Source organism: Clarias gariepinus, chromosome 19 (assembly GCF_024256425.1).
Source record: "Clarias gariepinus isolate MV-2021 ecotype Netherlands chromosome 19, CGAR_prim_01v2, whole genome shotgun sequence".
NCBI classification, from domain to species: domain Eukaryota; kingdom Metazoa; phylum Chordata; class Actinopteri; order Siluriformes; family Clariidae; genus Clarias; species Clarias gariepinus.
Genome location: NC_071118.1, coordinates 9,427,144 through 9,454,441, shown reverse-complemented (window position 1 = coordinate 9,454,441; position 27,298 = coordinate 9,427,144). Strand labels below are relative to the sequence as shown.

At 36.1% G+C, this 27,298-nt stretch overlaps 1 protein-coding gene across 1 annotated transcript in view; it reads left to right on the top strand.

Moving 5' to 3' along the window:
* Nucleotides 1-10,116: 10,116 nt before the first annotated feature.
* jam3b (junctional adhesion molecule 3b) overlaps nucleotides 10,117-27,298 on the top strand; it is a 35,708-nt gene continuing 18,526 nt past the window's right edge. Inside the window, exon 1 of the mRNA XM_053478807.1 lies at nucleotides 10,117-10,269. Coding sequence (XP_053334782.1) covers nucleotides 10,182-10,269 — 88 coding nt within the window. The 5' untranslated portion in view covers nucleotides 10,117-10,181. The remainder of the gene's footprint in view (nucleotides 10,270-27,298) is intronic.

Below are 27,298 nucleotides of genomic sequence, written 5' to 3'. Positions count from 1 at the left end.
AGACAATATTTACGTTAAATATGACTGCTTCCCTTTCTGACTTCCCTGCATGTATTTTGGTTATTTATGTCTTTTAAACCAAGAGCTATGCTATAAAGACCTAAAATCATACAAAGTTTACAGTGGAATATTATTGTGGTCATGCATATAGCAATTACATATTCATAAGATGTGGGCGAAGGCTGTTCATTTCCAGAATATGTTTTATTTTTCTCACACACTGAATTGTTCACTGAATTCATTATTTATACAGTCACGTTGCCCTTTTTAACCGCTCTTTTTATTTAAAAGGTTTCTTTGTATAAAACAATAATAATCATCTGATCATAGTGAGTCTCAGTCTTAGGCAAATACAAATACAATTTCAACCAAACAACATATCATTTTTTTTCTTTGTGCCATTATTTAAAAAGAAAAAACATACATTACATGTGGACAATACAAAGTACTCCCTTACTGCTTCCACAGGATTTAAGAGAGTGTGTTGCAGCCAGGTGCTACTAATCATCAGCCCTAGGATTAAATGATCATCAGCAGGTGTGCAGACCTCTATAAAAGCAGTGAGGCAATTTTGCACATCAATCTGGAAAGGATTATAAAACCATTTCTAAAAAATTTGAAGTTTAACATTCTGTAGATTACTTTAAGTTATGGTGAATCATGGGGGTACTTAGTATTGTCCTGGCTTCATTTTTGTTAAATACATAATGGCACTGTGAAAAAAAAGGTATACAGAAGTTTTTACACTCACAACAAATTAAAAAGGGGGTACTAACTTTTTTACATGATTGTAGTTGATAATAAGAATCTTAGGTCAAACAGGTCAAACCATTTAGAATAGAATAGAATAGAATAGAATAGAAAGCAGAACAAAACCAATATAGAATATAAAGATGATAGAATAGAATGGAATAAAATAGAACAGCAAATAGTGGAATTAAAGAAAATTAAATAGAACAGAATTATATAGAATGAAATAGAATAGAACAAATCAGAATATGTAAAAGCACAGGAATCAATTAAATTGAATTGGAGAAGAAAACAAGAGCATTTTGTAAATAAAACAGGTCAAAACTAAACAAAATTGAATTAAATAAAATAGAATATACATAAAATAGAATACAATCAAACAAAAAGTATAAACATTTTATTTTATTTATATAACGCTTTTAACAGTGGTCATTGTCCAACAGAACAGTTAATTAGAATTCATTTAGATTGATTTAAAATAGAATAGAAAAAGGACGAAGATAAATAATGGAAAATAATGGTAAATGGTACAGTATGTTTAGGTTCACACCATAGCCTCCCAGCTTGAGGCCCAAGAATCCCAGTCCCACCTTGGGGTATGTGTGTGAGGAGTGCGCATGTTCCCCCCGTGCTCAATGGGCTCCAGTTTCCTTTCACAGTCTGAAGACATGTAGATTAGGCTAATTACTATTTCTAAATTGCCCGTAGTATGTAAGTGTGTGCATACTTGCTCCCTGCAATAGACTGGAACCCCTCCCCATGGTACACCCTATCTAGTGCCTCAAGGCCCCTGGTACAGTATAGACCTCAGGCCTTCATGACCATATACTGTAGAGGATAAGCGCTATAGAGACAGAGTGAGTAAGTGATTAAATAGAATTACACTAAAAAGTTAATAAAAGTAAAAGTGTAGAATTAAATGTGATGATGTTTAAAGCAACTTTACATAAATCAGGCAGGATTAATCCCTTGTATAATTCTCACTTTCTGACAGCGGCGTTGGCATCAAACAGCAGTTCTCCGAATGCTTAGTGGCCGACTAACATATGAAGTGTATTCATAGACTGAGAGATACCTGGCATTAGTGGAGTGCTTGTGTGTTGTTTATAGTGTGTGTGTGTGTATGTAAGTGAGGTTAGGTGATTGCAATCAGTACAATCAATCAGTGCAATCAGGTGACCGTTACTGTGACAAGTGCATATGAAGGCTGGGTGTTCTGCAATCCTGTAACCATATTTGTAGGTCATAAAGCGTTGCAGGAACTGGAGTCTGATGCAACTCCGGTGTTGACATACTGTCCAGTGAGTAGAAGAAAGATAGTTTAATTACAAATGCAATCAATATCCAAAGTATTGTAAGAAAGCTAAACTTAAAAAATAGGGAAATACAATAAAACAAAACAGAAATTATGGTACTATACAGTACAGTATACGGTATCTCACCTCTGCTTGGTATGGTTTGGAATTATACTGTCCAAGTCTTAAATCCATCTTAACAGAGGGGTATTGATTTGTGTTTTAAATTTACCTCTACAGTTCCCGATTTCATTAACATGTTATTAAAGTTTACTGGGTTGGACTCACTTTGAAAGACAGGTGTGGAATCCTTCACCATCTGTTCAGCAGGTCTGAGCAACAGTTCTGAGAATCTCTTCTTGCTGAGAAAACATGGCGCAGGCCCAAGATGGGGGGTGCTGGCGAGGTCTTAAAGGCCTCACTACCTGGACAACATGCCTGGAATGCTATTAGGAGCTCAAGAACAATGGATAAGAGGCGTTCATGGCGATATTTTATTCGGGCATGGACACAGATGTCTTCGTGCTGTTTCTACTCCTGCGTAAAGCTCATTCGAACTTTTCTCTGCATAAACACATATTACAGCTAAACAATACTTCAAGGCATGTTATTGATTTGGGCTTTTATTATGTAGTCAGCAATCAAGGACATGCACAGAAACATAGAAAAAGCTTTCTGCATTCTTGAACATGGTTGCCATGCAACTCAGGCGTATGGATTCTCGCTGCCATGTGAATTCTCTTCGAAAAATAGAGAGCTATAAATACGATTTAGAATAATTAGCATTGCTGTAGCACGGTTACAGCATTGTATCCAGTTTAGCCGTGGTTAATAATAAAGTTTCATGATGGCGATAGGCTCAGGTGCTATGCTTTGGAGCATCTGGATGTATGGCAGCCATCCAGGAAATCTCTCCCCTTTTTTTCCCCCCTTTCTTATTCTTTACTGTTCTGCAGATGTTAACACACAAGGATTGGAATCAGGGTTGGGCAGCTCGAGATGCCATGTCACATATGCCCTGCCCTACTCAGCTGACCCAGTGAATGCTCGGCATGCCAGGGGTCTGTGGCAGCTGTGAATGTGTGAGTGGTGTTTATACCAGGGTCTTGGCAAGCTCAGGGGAACATGTGGGTGAGGCTGAGCTACGCAGACCTGCTAGAGCTGAAGTCACTGACACCCCATGGCTATGGGAGCAACTTATTGTGATGAGCCAGAAATTCCCAGGCATCTGTGGGATCTGTCTGTTTATCTGCTAATTCATTTGACAGTAATACATGAAAGGAAGTAAACACAGGACCCAGGATAAGCCATGACAGGGATGGGTTTTAGGAAAAAAACATTTTTCGGCTCCCATTTATACAGAGGCAGCTACAATATACCACCCTTAAATTTTGTAAGGAGTCTCAAGTTTCATTAACTTGGAACAGTCAGCAAGTTCAGTCTTCAGGACAGAGGACTTTACGTTTACTGGTTTCTTTGGTAATAAAGCAAACTGTATGTTTGTGTGTACATGTGTGTTCAAGCATGTGTGTGTCTTTAGGCTGTTGAATGGTGATAAAAGGTATATTAATTTAATTCAATTTTATTACATGTATTGCACTTTTTTAACAAATGTCATTGTGGCAAGGCGGCTTTACACAACTAAAACTATGGAAGTTTGTATGAAATGTGGATGTGTAAGAAGCAAAATGATCAGATTGTCCCAAAACATAATCTCACTTTGCCTGACTTATAAATAGCAGAATGAAGAAGCAGTGTATTGTATTTCTGGAAAAGGAATATGAATAGAAAAATATTAGAAACATCTAAAAGGGTTTTATTCCTCCTTTATCACAAAACAAGTCAGATCTCGATAGGCTCTTTTGTCTTCTTATAGAAAATAAACTAGCTGCTACTATGGAAACTAAGTAAATCAATAGATGCCTGTCAGAGCTAATTCTTCTTCTTATTATTATTATTATTATTATTATTATTATTGTTGTTGTTGTTGTTATTATTGTTGTTGTTGTTGTTACAAATTAATATCAAATTGATCTAAAAGTTTATGTTACTTTAACACAAATCAAACGATTTAGAATAACCGGATTTCCCAAAGACATTCCCAAAGAAATCCATGCATACCACATTCTCATGTTGTGGACTTTTTATGAGGAAAAAAAAAGAAATAACTTTAAGAGCTTTAAAAGAAATTGTGTAAAAGCGGTACTGTTTTAAGGCATTTGTAAATTCCCTAATAGCTTTTCTGTATCGTTTACAGCTTAGTGCTTTGCTACTGATTGTTTCAGTCATGCTTAATCCTTCTTATGAAGACAAACTACAGGTGTTTATTATACCTATAATCTGGCCACTCCACATCATTTTTGGAATTGATTTTCCAGTACAGATTAAGCTGTGGATTTACACAGTGCCATCCTAACACCTTCTGTCCTGCGTAGTAGATGAGATCAGGCAAAAGCAAAAAGTTTATGATGATACCAGGGTTTGCTCAGCTGTATCTCCAGGATAATCCAGAGAGTGGAGTATAGAGATTGTGCTGTGATCAGATTTACTTTTTTCTCTCTGACTCTGACTGTGAGATCTCGTTACCTAATCAGAACTGAAACTGTTTCTGCCCAAGTGGCACAAATGGCTCTGGAGTCATCTCTACACTTTGTCTAATCATCCTAAAAGTTGTAAATATAATCTTTATTTATTTATTGTAGACTTTCCTACAGATTGATTGCTTGATATTAAGTAAATGTTAATGCTATGAAATTAATATAAAAAATTGTCATGTCATTTTTAAAATTTAAATTTAATGTGCAATATGAACCAAACTTGCTAATTAATCTGCAAAATAAAGCAAAATTATATATAGATGTACATGAATAATGTATATACTGTATTTTTTCTGCAAGGAAAAAAATATTTACCATTTAAACTAAATGTTGTCAGTGTCAATGCCTTTTAACAGTCAGTAACTGTAACACGTAACATGAGTTTCTCATTTCTTGTTAATACCACAAACTTCTTCTTTAAAATTTTCAAAATGTGGTTCAGTTTGAGGTGATGTTACAAACTGTTTCGAAATGCATTTACAAATAATGTACATGAATAAAGTGAAACATACAAACTGCTTTTCCGGGATCGGCTGGTTTCTACAGTCATGCTTATATTGTAGCCAAGAATTGACCACACCTAGGATGATGGTGTGCCAAAAAATACAGAAATACTTGGCAATAAAGGAATCAAGCAAATTGATCCCACCCATGAATCGGATGTACATTCTCACAGTAGATTCTTTGCTCACCTAGGGCTCAGTGGATTTGTCATACACGTTGGAGTTTAAAAAAACTTTTATGCAGAGTTTTAGATAAACCAATTGATGTGTCTGTGTTGATTGATCTAAATGCAACACTACAATTAAATCATTTAATTTATTGTTGCTTTATTTATTGTATCACTGTTGATGGTGTGATCAGTCATGTTGGCATGATATCTTATGATTTATTTACGGTTATGAAAACAGTGACTGTCTTTCCAAGTGGGAAGTCCAAATTGAGAGAATTATTGTAATTTTTTTTTTTTCCTAGTCAAAAATGAAGAAATCATGTGTTATGAACCTATGCATTTCCAGTTACCAACAGTGAAAAATTTGTCCAGGATTATGCAAAATGTCTGTTAAGGGGCAATAGGTTAAGTTCTTTAAAAGTTTGGTCATTGTGACTCCCTAATTCATGACCCTTTCTCCGACTCACTGATTCATCAAAAATCATAAGATAATCCCTTGTCATGGATATTTTTGTTTGATGTGTTTTTTTTTTTTTTTTTCTTCTATTTAATTCCTAAATGAACAATCCTTTATGTATTAAAATGAACTGTGTTCTTGAAAATATTCCACTGGAATTGTTCTTAATTCAAGTTATGGGATTAAATATGATTTTAGATTAATCAAGCTATGTATATGTTTCATACACATAAACAATTTAAAACAGTGCCAAAATCCTTTATTCTTGACATTAAAATCTTATTATAAAAATCCAGTTACATGGAATTTCATGGTTTTAACTATTAGATGTTTCTAACTTTGTGTTGTTAACCGGAATTCTACAGTATGCCAGTTAATGTTTGATCATTTTTAGAAACATTTATTAAAGTATGAATATTCTAAAGCCAAAGCCATATAAGCTACTTTTAAACACCAACACCACACATTGTTTTATAATATTAACCAAAAAACAAAGACCTAGGTTGAAAACTGATTTTTAAAATCTAAGGAAATACCATATTCACATTTTTTCAGCGATTGACATGGTTGTTACTTTCTCAAAAGAACTGGTTCCTCCAGCAAATATGTACAGTATCTCAAAAATTAAAAGTCATGCAGCCCATTGTTTTCTGTCAGACTGGATCAAAATAGCCCCCGGAGTCTTGCAGCATACTTTAAAGCTTTAGAGAGGAAAAAAATGCTTTGATTAGAGCACTAAATGAATTTCAGAGCTGATTTCATTTAAGCAAGCCTCTCACACAAAGAACCAATTGGATTTGGATTTACAAGACATCTGTTCTGGCAATGCAATGATCCTATTCATTAAGCAATCAGTAGATCATTATACAGACGGGCACTAGCAGAAACAACCTTTCTGTACAGAATCTACAATTAAAAAAATAGCTACTACTGCTTCTGCATAATTATGCCCATGACATTAAATTTATAGTCCTTTAAAAAAAAAAAAGTGTTGAGCACATGCACTAGTCTAATTTCTAGGATATGCAAGGGTGAGTCAAAAATTATCCACACTCTGGTTTGTAGGATTTACTTTAATTAACTTTTTGAAAAGACAAATATAGTACATCATTTTTAAAATCATAATCTCCTTGTTTTTGAATATAATTTGTCAGCAAGTTTTCATATTCCCTCGTTAATTATTTTTTAAATCAAGCCATAAATGTACAAGGTTGCTACTTTTCAGGTCTATGTGCAATATTATGTGCCCTGAATATTAGGTCAGCTGATGACCTGAATATACTGAATGACTAGTTTCGTCAATCAATGGGGCTTTTCTCTTATCTGATGGCATGGGCAAATTCCAACATTGTGCCCGGATTCCTCGGGCGGAAATTGTGAAAGGGTGATTTAGGGAGCATGAGACATCATTTTCACACACGGATTGGTGAAGACTTTAACTCCATTGAGAATCTTTGGGATGTGCTAGAGAAGATTACCGCCGCAGTCTGACTCTGCAAGATTAAGATGGGAAAGTTGGACCACTCTGTAAGTCTTCTCTAGCACATTATTTCTAGACAGAAATAAATGTTGGGACATTGCAAAAGCTTATTGAAATGATGGCTTGGAAAATAAATCAAAAGCAAAACAAAATATTAGAGCGTGTGACTTTTTTTTGCCAGGCAGTGTATATGATGTAAGAAAAAAAAATAATAATAGAAAGAAATTTAGTCAACATAATGAAAGTGAGTAAACGAATCAGTGATTCTAAAATTAGCATTAACATTTGACTGAGACTCAAGTTTAATTGCAGTTTAAATTTCTATTAAAAAAGAAAAAAGAGATCATGTGACTCCGCTTTTAAAGGCCCTTCATTAGTTGCCTGTTTAAAAAAGATTACATTTTAAAATTGTATTATTTGTTTTTTTAAAAAGTACACCAGCAAGTACCCATTTATTTATCTGAATTGCTGCACCAATATACGGCCCTGAACATTTTGAGATACTGTGACAAGAACCTCATCTTCATTCCACATTCCAGAATCAAGCGTACTGTAGAGGTGACCGTGCTTTTTCAGTAATTGGGCCTCATCTTTGGAATGACTTGCCAGGTGAAATCCAAATGGCTCCTAGTCTAACTATTTTGGAATCCCTTTTAAAAACCCAACTGTTTTTACTGGCCTACTAAGCTTTACTTTGGCTATCTAATAAAAAATAAAAAAAGATATGTTTCTGTTGTTTTTTTTTTCCTCTTAGGCTGTAATCGTGTAATTTTATTTTATGATGATGTTTCTAAATGTACAGCACTTTGGGCAATCTTGTGGCTGTTGTAAATGTGCTATATAAATAAAATAAACCTATACACAGCTATAATGTTGTAAATGTGCTATATAAATAAAATAAACCTAAACCTAAATGTTGTTCAGGTCAATCAGGTTGTTGCTTTGTTAATGTTTTACAGTTTTCTTTAAACTGAGCTATTATTCTATAAGTATTAGAAAGGGATATTTTAATATTTTTTAGCTATTTGCTTCTGGAACACTCCACTCTCATATTTACCAGATATGCAGCCTCTTAGAGGCATCATGATATGCTTAAAGAAATGTTCTAAAAATAAGTATTTTGTATTATGTATTTTCTTTGTATTTAAAAAAAAAACAAAGTTTAAATTTCCCCTTTTTTGCAAACCAGATTTCTTTTCTAATTATATACATTAAATGTCTGAAAAAAATGCACAGATTTCGGTTCAAAAAACGCCCTAATTATGTCGCAGAACTGCTTTTAGGGTGGAACGGTGTCAATTCTACTCGGGAAAATGCTGCTCTCGTTTCTTGCCGTAAAGCTCATAGTCTCAGAACAGGCCTAGTTACAGTAATCCGTGACTATGCAGAGCTCAGGCCAGGGAGCAGAGATACAAGCTAACTTGATCATCTGCAACACTCAGGCTGAACCAGAATGAGACTGTGTCTGTTCCCCGAGCTAAAAAAAAAAAAGATTAAGAAAGTCTGTTTTGACTGTTTTGATCTGTTATAAATGCACCTCTGATCTAATGCTAGGACTGTTAAATAATAGATCTCTCATATCTACAGTTGTTATTGTTAATGAAACTATCAATGATTAGGGTTTTGATGTACTATGGTAAACAGAAACTAATTAATCTGAATAAGTATTGTAGAATTAAATAAAGCTAGTCCTCCTGGTCACATTTAAAAACATCAGCCTCAGCTACAGTAACTTGTAGAGGAGGAGGCATCACAGTTATTTCTTTTTTTTTTATTGGTTGGTATAATATTTTATTGAATTTTACAAATATTTCCATATATATTAGTAGACAATAAAAATAATAAAAGTTGGACTAGATTATAAAATCTATCAATCAATTTTTTCATATCTTTTTGGAAATAGAATTACTTTTCTATATTTATCCATGCAACCAGACACATAATTTATTTAATTCATTTGAAAAAGAAAAAAACATTCAAGTGCACATAACAAACTTAAAGTATTTACATACCTTGTTGCTCACGAAACGTTATTAAAGGATTCCTTACACTTTCAACACTTTCAAAATCCGCTGCCTTTCCCCAAACTGTATAAATGAGTTTTTTCAGTGTCATACAAGATGTCATTTCCTTTATTCCATATTTTGATCCATACACATGCCAACATGTCATCTCCCTTATTCCGAATTTTGATCCGTCCACATGCCATCTGGCACATTAAGCGACGTATAGTCCCCACCCTGGAGATATATTTGTTGTATATTTATATATATTTGTTGAGATATATTGTTTCCTATAGCTTTTTACATAAGCGGTCGGGTAGACAGCTCAATGGCCAATTGTCATACACACACTATGGCAAATTGGGAACTCCAATTAGCCTAACCTGCATGCCTTTGGACTTTGGGAGGAAACCGGAGTACCCAGAGAAAAACCACCAAGCACAAAAAGAACATGCAAACTCTATGCATGCCAACCTAAGGCAAGCATCAAACCAGCCACCCTGAAGATACGAGGTCACAGGGCTAACTACTAATCCACCATGCCACTGTGCACTGAAGGCATGCCCCTTTTTTTGGATTAACCAAGTCTTGTTGGTATAAATTTAAATTTGCCACAATGTGGAAGGTTTCCCAGGCCACCACTCATGTACATTTACTCCATTGTAATTTTAACGTCAGCGATGCACGCGGTAGCCATGGGAACTGCAACGTGATTGGCCTTCTTTCAGTCGCGAGCCACTTATTGCCTTACTAAACAGTGTGTGAGAGTAGTGCTTGAGGACAGGTTACTATAGTTAACACATGACTTCATAGCGTTTTAACTAAGCGTATTATTCCTTCCACACTAAGCACAACAGCAGTCCCCCCCCCCCTCTCTCTCTCCCTCTCTCGCTCTGTCATCCTCCCCACCGCGCGTTACTTTGCGCATGTACGGCTCACACACTCCACATTACATCCACACCAAGATGGCGTTAACGCGGCTGGCTTGTCTTCTGCTTCTCCTCTCCATACAATGTGAGTAATATTTCTACAGTATGTTTATCTTTTTTTAAAATAAGAGTGTTGGAGGGAATTGTTGCAAGTTGTTTTTGTTTCTGGTCGTTTTTTACGCGGAAAGCGTAAAGTAAAGTCAGTCGTTAGACATGTTTGAGAAGCGTCTCCCTAGCACTCTTAAGCCAACTAAAACACAGAATTAACGTTAAGCCAAGCAGCTTGAACTGTGTGTTTGTATGTGTGTGTGTGGAAATACAAGCAGAAGTCATGAACTAGAAAGTGATGTATGAAGTGAAGAAAATTAGCTCCAGTGTTTTACTTCGACCTGTTTATATTTATTTATTGTTCTTTTCTTTCCTTCTTTTTTTGTAACTTGGAGTGGCAGCGTTCGTCAAACCGTCTAAAAAGTGATTCCTCTTTGAAATCTTGTTTCGTTTTCTTTTTAAGCATTTAATTATATATCATTCGATTCTGGTATTGATGAGACTAAGACTCGCTTGAACTGTTGTTCCAGCCCCCCAAGTAATATAGGCGTATTAAAAAGTTTTCGCACCCTGGTTACCAGAGAAACCGACATCCGAGTAATTCCGAGTCATATCTAAGGGTTTTAGGGTTTCAGCTCATTAGCCTAGCTGTTTTCCAGAACGTTCGGTTTGAGCGCGTGAGGGAAAGTCTTTAACGGTTTACTGATGCGGAATAACGGTTTTGTCTGATGGTGGCTGTAGCTACATGCGAGCCTGAATCTCCCCTACTCGGACCTGTGTTAATTACACTAGGAATATCACCTTTTCCTGTTTAGCTTTTTTTAGGGATATATTAATAGTTTTTTTTTTTTTTGTCTAGTCAGTGTTATTTTATCTGAGATTAGAACAGCGCGTTGTTTTCTTTCGTTAATGTCAGTTTCAGGAAACAGCACTTTAGTCCTTATCTTATCCTGTCCTTATCTTATAACCAGATAGTTGTGAAGTTTCAGGGAAAAAATTTAACTTTACTAACCTGTAATATTCCCCATTCCATCACTCCCAGGAAGTGAAATGTACTAACTGTACTTTTCAGTGTCTATTTATTATCCCGTTATTAAAATCTAAACAACTTTACATTACTCAGAAGATAAGCATGTGCCTAGACTTACAGAGAGGAATACATTTTGTAATAGGTAAGATATCCATCTGAAAGTACATTACTTCATCACTGTCATTTTGTTAGTCAAGTTTTTTAATATAAATGACAAACACCAAACCATACAAGCAATATATTTACCATACAGGAACACAGTCTCTTCAGGTCCAAATTAAACAATCAAATAAAAAATATAAAAAACCCATAAAAACATACTAAGCAAGAAGAAGGACAGTGTTTTTTGTATGGGAAGCATGTATTAATGAAGGACTGTTTTTACTATTATGGCAGAGATTTGCTCCATTATTGAAGGTCGATGTTATGATGTGAATTTTGCACTTTTGGATTAAAATTTTTAAAAACATTTAAGAGACAGCAAGCATATATATCTGTGTGTGTTAGGTGAACTATTTTCCACTTTAGGTAAATAGAGTTTTATGAATTTGTTTGTTTAGGGTGTAACCCTTAGCTTTTTTAAGTTATAATTTGTTGATTGCTTGATTGATTGCTTTATTGATTGATACCTTAAAAGCCTCTTGTGCTGGTCGAGCTCTTAAGTGCTATGTAGTGAAGGGAGTACCTAGACTGGAGGAAGTGCTCACTCTCTGTGATCATTCGAGCGTGGGGACTGGCTTCAATCACCCAACATATAATTAGCCTTACTGTAAATCTGTGTCTTTTATCTTGTTCAGACTCTTGCTCCTTTAAAATTTTTCTTTTATTCAAAGTAATTTAAAGTTTTGCTCGTTCGAAGACATAAAAAAAGAGAATAAAATATAAACTGCAAAGTGGGGTTGTTGACGTAAAGCGAGGAAAAGTTGCTTAATCCAAATTCTCCCAAAGCTATAAATAATTCCAACAATTCAAAACTGGTGCTCTGGTTGTTATCTAGTGTTCTATGCCAGATTTAAGCAATGCCAGGATTCGCTGGAATTCGGCAAGTGTAAGGTAATAAAATTAGTTTCAGCATTGGGTAAACAGTTATCATTATTTTCTGTCATTTACGATGAAAGCCGTATGCAAGTAGGAGATGTCTGTGATTTAGACAGATATATAAGTATTAAACATTGGGCAAAAAATTGTGAAAGGATGATTAGGATGCATCACATAAGTAGGTAGGTTTTCTACAGGTATTAACACAATACAATGAATAAATCTTTTTTTATATATTATATAAGTTTCATCCTCCATAAACACATTACATGCGCTGTTATATTCATATGTCTGATCAGTTAAAAGCTCACAGGTAGGTTGTGTTGAATTGTTTTGATATGGTTCATAATCCGGTAATAAATCAGCAGTTAGAGAAAAGAGAAAGTGTTGAAAGCATTTCCCCAAGAGGTGCCGTGTGTCAGCTGCTTTCTCTCCCACAGTCTCAAAGCAAATGTGCTCCAGGGCTGTGTGAAAAGCTCGCTGGTCTTCCTGGATTACTCTTTCGCCTACAGGCTCTGATTTTAGAAAGCAGTAGAGATAATCGAATGTCATGCTTGAAACTCTTCCTCTCACATCACTGTATGTGGGAATTTTTTGAGGTTGTTTTTCAGTGTCACTTTCAGAGTTGATGCGAGAAAAGGTACACCTGTCTCCACAGCAGACTTCTTTAAAAGATCCAAAGCCAGCACATATGTAGCTGAACGCAATGAGATCAAGTATAGATTGCACAAAAGGCAGGTACGAGGAAATTCCTGTCATGCCATCCCCATAGTCTAGCAGGACTTCCCAGACATTGGGCACCAAAGTAATCCACATGGGTACCACAACAGTCAGGGCGTGATGAAACGTGCTGAGTCTAGGAGCAACAGGAGGCTGGCGCGCCTGGTGGCCCATACACAGCGTAATGGCCTGAAACAGCTGAGCGCCTGTGGGCCAAAGTGGCTGGAAGATGGCACTTACATGGAGGTCAGAGAAATATCCTAGGCAGCTCGACACACCACACTGCTCAGCTTTGGGAACAAATGTGGAATGTGGTCCCACAAGATCACAGAGCAAATGGAAGCCTACAAATATGCACAGGATCAAAACACTGCACTGAGATTATATTGGCTTTTATGTGCCTGAAAAGGATAAAAAGGTGTAGATTAAAGTGAGAAATCCCTCATTTATAAAGCAGAAATAAACATACTATTCCAGCTACCAGAGAGGTAATTTTTCGAAAACATTATTAAAGAACATTATTTATTTCCCAGGTTATCTAAAAAATATTTCGTACATTACACCATAAGCATAAAAAAAATTTCTTAATGCAGCATAACACAGCAACAAGTGAGTCAAGGGAAGTAAGCTCATTCATGTAAACCTGAAGATATCAAAATATAAAATGATTACTGATGTTGTGAAAATGTCACCTGATAGGCTCATAAAATTAAATCTGTCCAAGTTGTCCAAGAAAGTCAGTGCTGAGTTTTAAAATAATTATAAACCTACACTATATGGTCAGAAGTTTATGGAAACCTAACCCATCACACATTACATGGGTTTTAAACATCTAGTCTTGGAATCGAATCACTTTTTTAAAAACCTCCACGCTTTCCTTTACTGTAGATTTTCTTGCATGTGTTTGGGTATGTGTTCATTTGGCCAGGTCAGGTATAGATGTTGTGGTGGCCCTGTGGTGCTTTCAGTTGCAGTTTAAGTGGGGACGAGGTGAGATCTCTGTGCAGAAAACTTTATTTCTTCTATTGCGACATCAAAAACCAAGTCTACATGGAGCTGATCCCAGTTTTTTTGTCTATGTTGTTGCACATATACCTGAGACAAAAAGTTATGTTTTTATTGATAGTTGCCTATTAGGCGTCTGCCTAAAAGTCAGACACTTTTGCTTCCTGCACTACACTTTGCCACATCTCATAGTTAGGAGAACAGCATTTACCAGCTGGATTAATTAACATGCATGGATATCAGTTGAAATGTTTTAGCAACATGAACTCACAAATAAATCATAAAAAGATAACATAAAGACACAAGCCAGACCTACATACCTAGTTTTTGAGATGACGTAAGACTATAGCTTATAGCTGAAACATTTGAACAACTTTTTTTTTTCTTTTGAGATTGAAATCGGAGAAATGTGTACAATCAGTTAACAACCAGTACACTGCAGATGAATTTATGATTTGTCAATACTTGACACAAAGATCTTCTCTCATAAAGTTATATGAAGTTATTGTTTTTTATTTCTATAACTTCTATTATTTTCACTTGGTAAGTAGGAACAGATGGAGCAAAAAGCTTAGACCATACACATTCATGCTTTGGGAATTCTAAACATGTGCTTTGCCCAAATGTCAATAAGATGTCAGTGTGTAGCTGCACATTGATCAAAATAGTGCCTGACTGCTGCGCTGAAATTACTAATGCATTTTCGAAACAAGTGCAGCTCGGGTCTTACAGTCAGAACAACATGTTTTATTCCCCCCCCCTCTCTTTCCATGTCTGTTAAGTATTTCTTAGCACCACGTCGCACGTTTATTCCAATGTTGGCAGAGTGTTGTGGGTGATACTGTCATAAAAATGTCGTTAATCCATTAGAAATTTTCATTTAAATTATAGTTTTTCGCTGTTCTTCTCACAAGTTCATACTGAGGTGAAAGTGCTAGTGCAGCATTCCTAGAGTGTGTGCAGCCTTGCCAGCGGCCTCTCACACAAACACTACTGCACACACATGAGTAAGTCCATGGGCTCTGTGTTTTAGCAGGACTCTGTTAGTTCACACAGGGATTTTTAATTACAAATCAGCCTCAGTTACAGTGGAGCTGTATCAGGTACAAACACTTTTATTTATAGAGCAGAGAAAGTTGCATTTTTCTTTTTTTTTTCTTTTCTCTTTTTTTTTTCTTTTTTTCTTAAAAAAAGCAAATCATAGCCATGCAATTGTGTTGGATACTTAAGGTTAATTATTGTTTCTAAAAGTAGGCCAGATCATCTGACTGCCTGCTTTAGCCATCTGCAATCAGAGCTTTAATATGAGCAGAATTATTTGATTAAAAGTATAGTAATAATCTGAATGCATTACACTTCATGGGATGTCAAAATGAAGAAAAATAGGATTCATCAGACCCTTCAGTCATGCTGTTAACGTCATGACCATCAACGCTGATGCTTTACCCTTCCGAACAGATGTCTTCTGGTGTTTTTTCTTTTTTTTGTATCAACAGTGCGGGCAAAAAAAAACAGACTCATGCCAAATTTAGCAATCAGTTCCTTCACAGCCAGTATATTGATTTGTCTTCTGTTGTAATCATTTAAGAGCAGTGTTTTATCCACTGAAATATCTATTAATCAGAAAGAGATATCGTAACTCACAGGGAAAGAGGAGATGGAAAGTTTTGCGTCCGAGTGGACTAAGGTGAAGTGTTTCCAGAACTAGAAATACGTGATTTATCTTGTCAAAGCTGGCAGACTGGTATAGGGGGTGTCAGCGTTCTGTTTATACACTGTACAATGATTGGACAAGTGAAAAAATGACAAAGAATTAAAGATTGTTTTAATTAACCAGCATCATTCACTGTAATTCGGTTGTTCAATGGAATTTAGAATTAGATGAAACAGGGTGCAAAAAATAATTGCACAAACTCATTAGCTGCGTAGATTTTTTGATAGATTATGCTTGTTTGACATTTTAAGACAAATATTTAGCTAGATCTCATCAGTATTTTAGTCAAATGACAGGAGTTGTACTTAGCTGGACAGACATTGACTACCGTCAGTGGGGGCAAAAACAGTTTAACCAAGCTGACAGAAAACTAGAATAATGTCGTCATTTGGTTTTACATTACGATGCAATGCTTCAAAAAATCTCTACACAAAACACATAACACTCTCAGACGAGAAAAGAGACTAGTGAATCCTGTGTGTGTATATTTAGTTTCCATAGGCTTACATGATTATACCTTACAAAAAATAGCATTTCTTGCTCTGATTAGATGTTTTACTTGCTTAAAGATAACTTGATCGTTAAATCAACTGAAACAGACCAAATGTAAAACCTTGTATTTCTCCTTGACTTCTCCATGAATCGAAATCCACATTAACACCAGATTTACTGCGTGTATTTAACCGACTGGTCAGATTGAACCGACAGATTGTTGCTGGACCATCTGGCATGTCTGAGATAAAGCTAACACTTTTTTTCCCCACTTGATTCAAATGAAGACGGCTTTGGAAACACTCTTAAGGGGAATCCTTCTTGTTGTCCTCAGGCTAATCCCTCTGTCTTCATTCTGTGCCTGACCAGAAATGTAAAAACAGGTCCGCAAATGCTATATAAATAGACAAGTTACACGAAACTGTTTTAGCAGTGAAGGAAAGTGTTTACTCTCATGTAAAAATGGAGACAGGGTTGAGTCTATGCCATGGTTTAGGCCTCATAACAGCATGTACTCAGCAGTGTTGCTAGTCATGAGGCTGCATGTGCTTGGGTCAGTAAGTGCTTTAGATGTTTGTCAGAATGCTTGACATTAGCGGGCAGCTTGTTATCCACTGAGCCAGTCATATAGGGAGGTTGTACAGTACGACACTTATAGCTTGCTTCCTATGCTTACAAAGATTGAAGGATGTCAGCTATTAAAAAAAAGAAGGTATTTTAAGTACTAGACACTAACGTATAAAGGTCCATCCAGTTTCTGTCTACATTTTCCTAAGATTTTGTGGATGTCATCTGTATTTTTGTAATATCTTTTCTATTTTTTAAATTACGTATTTTTGTAGGATACTAAATAAAAGTGTTATTAATCTCAGTCTTGCAGTTCAGTATTGCAGTATATTAACCTAAATAATTGAATGTGCTGTAATAGGAAAGTAATCAACAACAAGACAGTGATACAAAGCATTGCTTCAGTTCTACCACTCATAATTGCATCTGGTGTTTTCTTCTTCTACCACTTACAATTTATGTATAAAAGGTCAAGACACTGTACCTATTATCCACTTATGCTTACATTTATTGTTGCGGAATATTTAAAAAATCAGTTTGTTCCTGTTTTCACGTTATCGCAGCCGTAAATGGTTGTTTCTGTCTAATTATTCTGTCTTTTTTTGGTAAACATTAACCATCAAGTGTGAGAACCATAAGTCAGAATTCACCATCATCTACAAAGTTCTCAGCACCTTTTACAAATTGGCGTATTTATTTCTTTAAAAATATAACAAATAATTGGCCCTTAGTTTTTAAGTTGACTTAATTTTTTTGCCACATAATGTTGCTGAGCCAAGACCTGACCAACTGAAGCAACCCCAGATCATAACACTTCCTCCAGAGGCTTGTACAGTGGCGACTATGAGTTATGGGTGCATTGCTTCACGTGCTTCCCTTTTCACCCTGTCGTGCCCATCACTCTGGAATAGGAAAAGTAAATAATTACAGTAATTTGTATGTTTTGGACCCAAGGCAGGAAGGTTCAAAGTTGAAGACTGTCTGGTTAATGTGACTTATCTTTAACAATAAGGTTGATATCCTAGTAAAGCGCTTCCAGAACATTTGGGATATCAATGTGTAAAGTCTGTATTGAAAGGAAATAGCCATTTGAACATTCCTCATGAGTGCTGTAACCATAGATGTGAAGCGGAGATGCATTCTGTCCTAATGCTACTGTATATCACAGTTCTTCTGTTATCTGTATGTCGTACATGCCTGCTAGCATGCCTGAAAGTAAGCATCTTATCTCTGATGATTGGCCCAGAGTCATTGGGTTAACGATGTTTATGGCATGGATGTTATCAGGATTTACAGTTAACCTTAAAAGGAGGATTATGAGAATTCAGGGTTTCCTGTCGGAAATGAATCACTCGCTAAAAAAGATGTGACCAAACCCGAAAAAATTATTTTACCCCTGTACCATGCATTGACGTCAGCTTGATAAGTAAACTTTGACGGAAATGTAAGCATTTTAACATTCAGAGTGGCACATGTCTTTACCAGCCAGTATAAAAAGATGGGTAACCTTTGTAAATACATAAGATATATCTGGAGAGAAAGATATAAAAATTGTAAACAGCAAGAAAACATAGAAATGGAAATGTTACATTATATGACCACAGGCATTTCCATGCAAATGTCAACCTAACCATGGACAGAGAAAAGTGTGGGCAGAGGATAAAACTCCATGCAGCTTCCTTTATGCACATTTCATTTAACCGTTCAGTTGTTCATAACACAGCTGTGTGATTTCTCTTTTGTCTGGAACGATTAGTTTTATACGTCACATCTATCACTGTAATGCGAAAAAACTCATTGTTTCATACTGCTGTAAGTAGTCACATGTGTGTAGACTGTGACATTAAAGAAACATGAAGGTGAACTCTTTCATAGTTAAGTGAATTTACAATAGAGGCCTTATCAGTAAACTACAGTATGAGGGCAACAAACAAAAAACCCAAAACAGAATAATCATCTATTGATCATAATCAAGGTAAAATGTTCAGTTATTCGGGTTATTGATTTGAGGTCATATCACCAAGCACGATGTCAGGTTTTCCTTAGCAGCGTACAAGAGAGCTAGGGTGAATGAGACATGTATGTTATTTTCTTTCAAATCGTGAATTGTCCGTAAGCAAAATATCCGATAGTGAACCAATATGTCTGCATGTTAATTAACACTTGGATATAGTAGTGTTGTGCGGTATACCTTTACTCAAGAAAGTACAGAAGTACTAGAATTTCAAAAAAACAGTACCATACCAGCATTTTTACTACATGTATGTGAAATCTTATTTAAACTGCTTAATAGGAATTTCTCTCTTTAAGCACAGTGCTGACAGCAGTGATGTTTGTGTGACACATCTGGGGTTAAAAAAGTTAGCCGTGGCTACATGTGCAACAGTTGAGACTAGGATACTTGTAGAAATACCAGCAGCAAAGAGGCGACCTAAAGTGTGAAAAATTGGAATATTCTGGATATGAAGTGGGTGAAAAAGACAAGCGCTTAAACACAACAGCCTACGCAACTACCTGGAACGTGCTCTTTTAAAGTGTAATAGTTCTCTCTTGTCTCTTAAGAAATAAAAACATAAAAGAACGAGAACCAAATGAAATGTTTAGAATTATCATCAGTATAGCAAGGACAGTAAAACAAATAAAAAAAAAAAAAATTCAAATTAAAATTTTATTTGTGACATACACGGTCATACACAGTATGATATGACGTGAAATGCTTATACGACTGCTAATGGCTTCAAGATATCAAAAAGAAAGTTTTAGTTTGAAAAAAGAGAAATAAGCGAATTAGCAAATTAGAAATATAAGAGAAATATGAAAAATATAGATAATGTTAGATGTAAGGAACTCTTAAATTTACATAATGTACAAGCAATAAAAATAATGAAAATAAAATTGAAATATAAAAAATATATAAAGAAAAATAATTAAATGAAATATAGTAGAGTTGTAAATTAACAACTTGTAATGTAGTGTAATGTAGGACCGAGTCCAGTTATGTACAAGATAATGTGCGGATTAAAGTGGTTCCTTAGTGTTTGTCAAGCTTCAGGTCTAAAAATCATTCTCTTTTATTTTGCACATAGCAGAAGTGTTAACCCTTACTCTGTGATAACCCTTATTATGGTGATAAGGTGGTCTGGTCTTACCGTGCTGTCCTTTAAGTGTGAATCCAATGCCAACATCCTTAGGGGTTCCAGCTTACATTTTTCATATCTACATACCACATGTTCGTCATGGTACTGTCATGTCTAGATGAAATAGGCCCAGTTCCAGTTCCACTTCCTAGTTCCAGTATGAGGCGTTCCTATAGTCCTCAAGTATTTGCGAAGAATATAAGAGGGTCCTACGGCTCACTTTCTTCTCAAAAGCAACTTTTTTAGGCGCATCTGAAAAGTGCATGACCTGGGCAACTATGTAAGATTCTAGAAACCTTAAAGTCATCTAATTAGCAGTTTTAAGTATTTAATGCACCACAGTGTTCGAATATACTGTAGTGTGAATACAGGATTTATTTACTTGTTATAGAATATGTATTTAAATATTTAAGTCTTTTTACAAAAACTTTTAAGGACCAAACAGGAACGTCTTCAAAAATCAATTTGACCTTATCGCTCTTCTGTAAATGTCTTGTCGTTCAGTACAAATGCAGGATTTGCCACAGTTGTCAAGTTTACACACATAGAACTGCATACAGTACATACACATAGGACGTCATCCTCGGTCTCCACCATAGACATACAGATTACATCCAGCACTTATTGTTCTTCGGATGTTACAAGAGTATAGATGTGTAGCTCGTGAAATATTCACAGCAGGATAGACTGGCCAAAGAATAGAAGTGACAAATTATTAATGTAGAAAAACATGAAGAAGAATCTGAAAGACTGCACAAGAACAATGCCTTTTAGCTCTATCCTGAAGAGGTTTAACCACAGAGTGGAAAAATATGGGCAAAAAGTATGATTATATATAATTAAAATACATTTTCATGAAACATAATTTTTCTCATAATAGCAGTGCTACATTCAATAAACCTTGCAGGAACTAATTTGTCTTGATGTTTCATGACATTTTCTGTAACTGTAAACAAATAAAAGGGTAAACCAGGTCGTCTCACTTCTTTTTTTATTATTGGGAGGCAGGGAGATGTTTACAAGTTTAGATCTGTGACAATACTTCCTGTCAGTTTGTTCTTGATTATCATGTTATTTCTGAGATCATGTATCTTGTGCTACATTTTTTTTATTTGTTCTGTGGCACAAAAATACAAATGTTTTTTTTCAAAGCGACATTTTTTCCCCATCTCATTCAGGTTGTATTGGAACATTAATCATATGTTGCTTGCATATTAATTGAGTCTTCACTTTGAATTTATGTTTTTGCCTTTCCAAACCGCCCTGAGCACTTTGAGCGATGAATTGTACACAGCAGCGAGGTCATTTATGTGCAACTGGCCAAGCTTGATTTCAGATCACCAACACTTAGTATCATCCCATTTCGTGTTTGTCTTGAGGCAGAATATTCTTGTTAGTTAGAGTGTGCTGGAATGACAAGCTACAGTACAGTTCCCAGGCATGCAGAATAGGTGCTGTAATTTAGGTTAGTTATGTGAATAAAAAAACATAGGACCTCCGGGGTTTAATGGGTGGTCACAGAAGCAGAGAGATATCTTTCGTTTGGCTTGCGTTTATCTTGGGTGGAGTTAATTACAGTACCATGTGCCGTTGAAATGATTCAGTACAAAATTGGACTGAATTGGTATTAATAGACTTGGGAATACAACCAACTTCCTTTGAGATGGTTTATTTTTTTCTCTGTGACTGGCAAAAAGACAGTACGATAGCACATAAATATTTTTTGTTATCATGACTGTGATGTAGTTACTTGGAAATCAGAAATCTCAGATTTGCAAGGGGTATAGTCATAGCCAGTTTCCCCCCGTCAGACAGTTCTCTCAATCACATGACACGGCTACCTACCTACCACATTAGGAGAAAAGTACTATTCACTAAGGATGGAAATCACCAGGGGTCAGCCGACACGATGTCACCACGATACCTAGGTGCAGATTAGATTTAAAAGTAGGGATGCACCGAAATGAAATTCTTGGCCGAAGCCGAATAATAATGAAATGCTTGGCCGAAGGCCGAATACCGAACGCGGTGTTTCGCATTTTTTCCCATTTAATTTAGCCAATTTATATTAATTTTTTATTAAATAGTAAAAATTAGCTTTTTACTATTTTGTGTTGCTTTTCAGAAAAATAAATCAAATAACAAAAATACAGTTTCAAAATATTTATTTAACACTGAACTTTTTTTTTTGTTACACTCCAGCAGATATTATACAAACAAAGCACAATATAACTTAAAATAAATAAATTAGTAAAATAAAAAATATATTTTTTTTTGGCCATCTTTGAAGCCCCCCTTCTTGAATAGCCTATGTTAGGCCTATAACTGACTGCTGAAAGAATGTAACTCTGTATGTCTACAACAAATGTGCATTAAATAGTGCAAAAAATGTGGATTCGCTGCTGCTGTTGCCGTAGCCGCCGCTGTATCTTTCTCGTACTCTGCATGATGTTCGGGGTGTCTTGATTTTAAGTTATAAATTATACTTAGTGCTATACGTTTTTGCAGATGCACCCCCTCTGAACAATCCAGCAGAACAGTGTCTGCAAATGGCCATTTTTGCCTCTTTCTTTGACGCTTTAAAGTGCTTCCACACTGCTGACATGTTTGCTGCATAAAGCGCGCGCCTCTCACTCTGCGCGGGTTACTATTTGATTGCGTCATTAAAAACGTCATTGTTCGGCAAAATTTATTCGGCCTTTTTACTTATTCGGCCTTTTACAATTTCGGTTGCCGAACATTTGGTGCATCCCTATTTAAAAGGCCATTCTGCAAGTATCGCAATTTTACAAATATCCTTATTCGATATTGAAATTGTCAGTGTGGTGATACATGAATTGAAACATGAAAGAATTGCAATAGGTAACAAACTATTTTTCCTCCATCTCTACTATCAACCAATATCAGCTTGCATGACTTCACAAATGCCCATTTACTCAGGTTTACTCATGCCACTGTTATTAATAAGGGAGGCAGGCGATATGGTACCCCGCCCTCCCTCTCTAAGAGCACTGCCAGTTTTGCTTCCTAGGACTTCCAGCCATGGCATTATCATGATGTAAACGCACAATCCCTAGATGATATGGTTATTTTTTCTCTTGTGCCATTCGGAAAAGCCTGATTTGCAGTTTATTAATACACACAAGTCAAATGGAAAGAATAATCCCTTGTTGTAGGTTGAATATCTAGGATTATCATGTTAGGCCGCAATCTAGCAACAACTGTAAAAAAAAACAAAAAAGGGGGATTAAAGTGGTTCCTTTGGTGGTTGGTCAAGCTTCAGATCAGAAAAGCATTACGTTTTGCACCGAGCCGAGTGTTCGGGAGTTATCTGAGGTATACCGGCTCAACCAGACATTAGCATGGTTGACGTGAATACTACAGACTCAGTAATAACCAAAAATGGTGATTAGGTGGTCTGGTCTGATCGTGGTGTCCTTTAAACATAGCTTTGGCATGGTAGTGTCATGCCTTGACAGAATAGGCCTATTACCGGTTTCACTTCAGTTTGAGGCATTCCCAAGTATGGTATAAACCAAAATAAACAATACTGAAACATGCGTATCTCGCGTTTGCGTTCTCAGCCGGAACTCCTGACACACGTGTTCCCAGTAGTGAAAAAGAAGTTGTGATTTGCAGTTGAGGTAAATTTTTTCACCCATCAAATGCAGCAGCTTTATGTCGCTTAGTGATAGAATATAAAACAAACTGGTGATTTAAATGTAGGGAAATAGTTTACAGCTCACTTGTACCAAACATTTTATTCGGTGAATGTGCTGTAGTGTAATTAACATGTGGAAAAGGCTGAAATTTAAACACTAAAGAACACTGTTATTGCTTGGCGTGTCCTACGCCACTGCCCGCTCCGCTTCCTCCCCCAGCCCTCTGGAATGTCCACATTTGTTTTAGATGCCCGCAGGACCAATGGCAGCAACCTCTTAGGATTTTAGTTGACTAAAAAATGCATCAAGCATTTCCCAAAACGACAGGGGATCCTCCCGAGCAGGTGATGGAGGGCTTCCTCTTCCCCCACTAGCCCACATAACTCCTCACCTGTTTCACAACATTCCCTCTCAGGCCTCCTCCACTAACTATTCAAGTCTTCATCTGTGATGGTGTTTATAAAGCTGACTCACACAGTGGATTATTTTTAAAATGAAGTTCACTTCACAATGTTTTCTTTGTGAACACTTCAAAATAACACTCCGCACCTTTTCAGTGTTTAGAGGTTTATTGACTTGACAAGGGCAGTGATCTGATTGTGATTCTAATCTTTCAAAATGAGATTTGCCACTATGTAGTACTCAGAAGTAGGGTTGGGTATCGTTTGGGTTTTTTTCAATACCGGTGCCAAATCGATACTTTTAAAATGGTACCGGTGCCAAAACGGTGCCTGAACCGATACTTTACCAAAGCCACAAAATGATGGTGGATGACTTAAGAATACATTTTTACTGAACAAAAAATTTAAAATTTAAACAATATATGAAAAGTTTAAAGAATATATGAATATATAAGAAAATACACAACAACAACAAAACATAAGCCACCTAACCCAACTACAATAACTGCTTCAAATAAACCGCTTCAAATTTTAGCAATTCTTTTGCAGAAATTTCACCATATTTGCCATTTCTGGCAAAATAAGACACCTTTCCTGGCTTACTGCATGCCCTGCACAGTACATGCATAGCCTTCTTTGCAATAGTAAATGGAGTCACTGTTGTAGTACTACTAGTACTAGCTGAAAAGACATAATTATAAACAGAATCCATGTTACATAAGTATTTTACAAATACTAATGTAATCGTTTGACCATGTGTTAGCATGAATGCAAGATTTGCATTTTGTAATTACCATTACATTAGCCTACAACTAACCTGCGGAAAGGCTGCTGTCGTTATCATAATCGGTGGACTCCTTTTTTGATACGGTTGGTATGACTGTGATGTGCTGGGGTTCATCCACACCGATAGTGCCAGCTGTTGTCCCCAGGCTTTCAAACACGGTGCATCCCTCTGCTTTTAAGTTTATTCCGTGTGCCCTCAAATGTTTTGTTAGATTTGACATGTTTCCCCTTTTACACGCAACTGCTGTAAAACATTTGCTGCACGTCAGGGTGTCGGAATCCTTTTTTGTAAAATATGGCCACACTTTTGACCGTTTAGTTATAGGCATTTTAACGAAAGTTTTATTTAACAAGCTAAGCTAGCGGTAGACCGCCTACTGCCGTCAGAGCAAGTCTAACGCATTCACACGGTCTCTCATTTCCTGTTAATTCGTACTTTTATTTTTTTTATTTAATCTAATAAACTATTAATCTACAAAAAAATATATAAATTCAGAGAAGAAATATTTTAATCAACAGTTCAGGCATTTAAGTGGCACCGAAATGACGCATCAAAATTCGCGTTCTGTTTTGGTCCGGTACATACCGGTTATATAGGTACTGGTGCCGTATTGGCACCGGTTTTCGGTACCCAACCCTACTCAGAAGTGATCGTCATTTAGTCAAAACACAATTTAATGTCATTTTATGAAAGAGAAGGCTGACAAATAAATGATCTATATGGTGTTACAGGGGAGTGATAAAGCCTAAAACTAAAATAAAGTAGCTGACATTAACTGCAAGGTAACATGATGGTGCGGATCGGCTACACTACGGTTTGTTGATGGATGTAGTGAAGTGTATTATGGCTGTCGATTAACAGAATAAATAAAAATCTGTCCTTTTCACTGGCTCAGTAACATCAATGCAGCGAAGTATTCAGCATTTTAAAGCAATTATCATAAAGAGCCCTTTGTAGCAATACTACATTGGACATTCTTTGGAAATGAAAATTGAGAAGTTATTTTTGGCTTCTGTGCGTTTTTGAGTCGTAGAACAAAGCTTTAAAAAAAACAATGAACAATGTACATCCTTTGTTAACGACAAATTATGCAGTTTACTGGGTTGTACTTTTACCTCATCGAAACTGTACAGTGATTTTGTAGCCGAGACACAGACACTGGTCAGGAGCAGAAAGCGAAAGTTGCAACAGTTTAGGTGATCCGATCCCACCCTGTGGTTAGGTCAATGCTGGTGAAAGTAGGAGAGTCACTGAAGGTTAGAAGAGGTTACTGTTTGGGCATTGACCTTTCACCTGAATCACCTGTTGCTCTGAATGGCACCAATTTTCACTCAGACTTCTGTGAGCTATAAACACTGTGTGGATCAGAGAAACATTGTGAAGTCAGAACAACTAATAACCCAAAGTTATGCATACTTAAAAAATTTTAATCAAAGAGATGTGATGCTTACTAAATAGGTTGTACCTCACAAAATTCACTGTTGTAGTACTTTTTGCTATTTTACAAAAACACATATAGTTTTCAGCTGATTTTCTTTATTTTGTTGTATTAGGACCTGGACTGAGCTGAGACTTCATGTTTCACATTTGCAGATGAAAAGATTTGCATAAACGTAGGCCTCTTTTGTTGCTTTCAGCCATAAGAAGTAATTCAACAACGGATTATAGTTCTCAAAGTTCTCAAAGAAATTCGACGCATGATGCTATATTTACATTAAAACGTCATGTGAATGTACAGTTGCAAATGCTGCCATTAAAAGGGAAGACGAAAACTAACAAATAACATCCACTTTGTGTATTTAAGTGCACTGGGATTTACTAACAGTAAATGAACATATTTTTCACAAATTGTAAGCGCAGTAGCTTTGCTCTGTTACCGATCAGGAAATAAACCAACACATCTGCGGTGGAGAGTTTCAACACAAAAGACAGCTTTTATTCAGACTAGCAAACAAAAGGCAATTAACTGGAGCCGCTATTGGGGGGCCACTGCTACACAGAACACAAGACGTGCAGAGAAATTTGTGCTTGGTCTGCTGTTTTAGGTCAGATAATATCTCTGAAAACACACTGAATGCCTCCACTCATCTCATTAGTTTGTGTTTATGAGCTTCCTGCTGCTGGCACAGTTACAGTCCAGTGAAGACAATGGGGTTACTCAAGAATCAGAGCTGAGGGGTTTATTCTTTATCAACTGAGTTCTGTTTTATTTACTTTTAAGTAGATTTTACATGATTTAAAAAAAAAAAATAGTATGTGATGTAAACGAAATGCAATTTCAGTGCTACAAAATATTTAGAGAGCATTGAAGTGTTTAGACACGTGCATAGCGCATTTCACATTCATCTGACAAATTAATCACAAAGCACCAGTTTTGGAAATGACTTCCTACTTTTTTAAAAAGCATATTATTTAAACCAATTTTCTTGGCTTTATCAGGGTTTTCTAACTAATATTGTTTATAAGTTTATTACATCTGTGTGTCAAATTTTACACAATAGGTATTCTGTGCT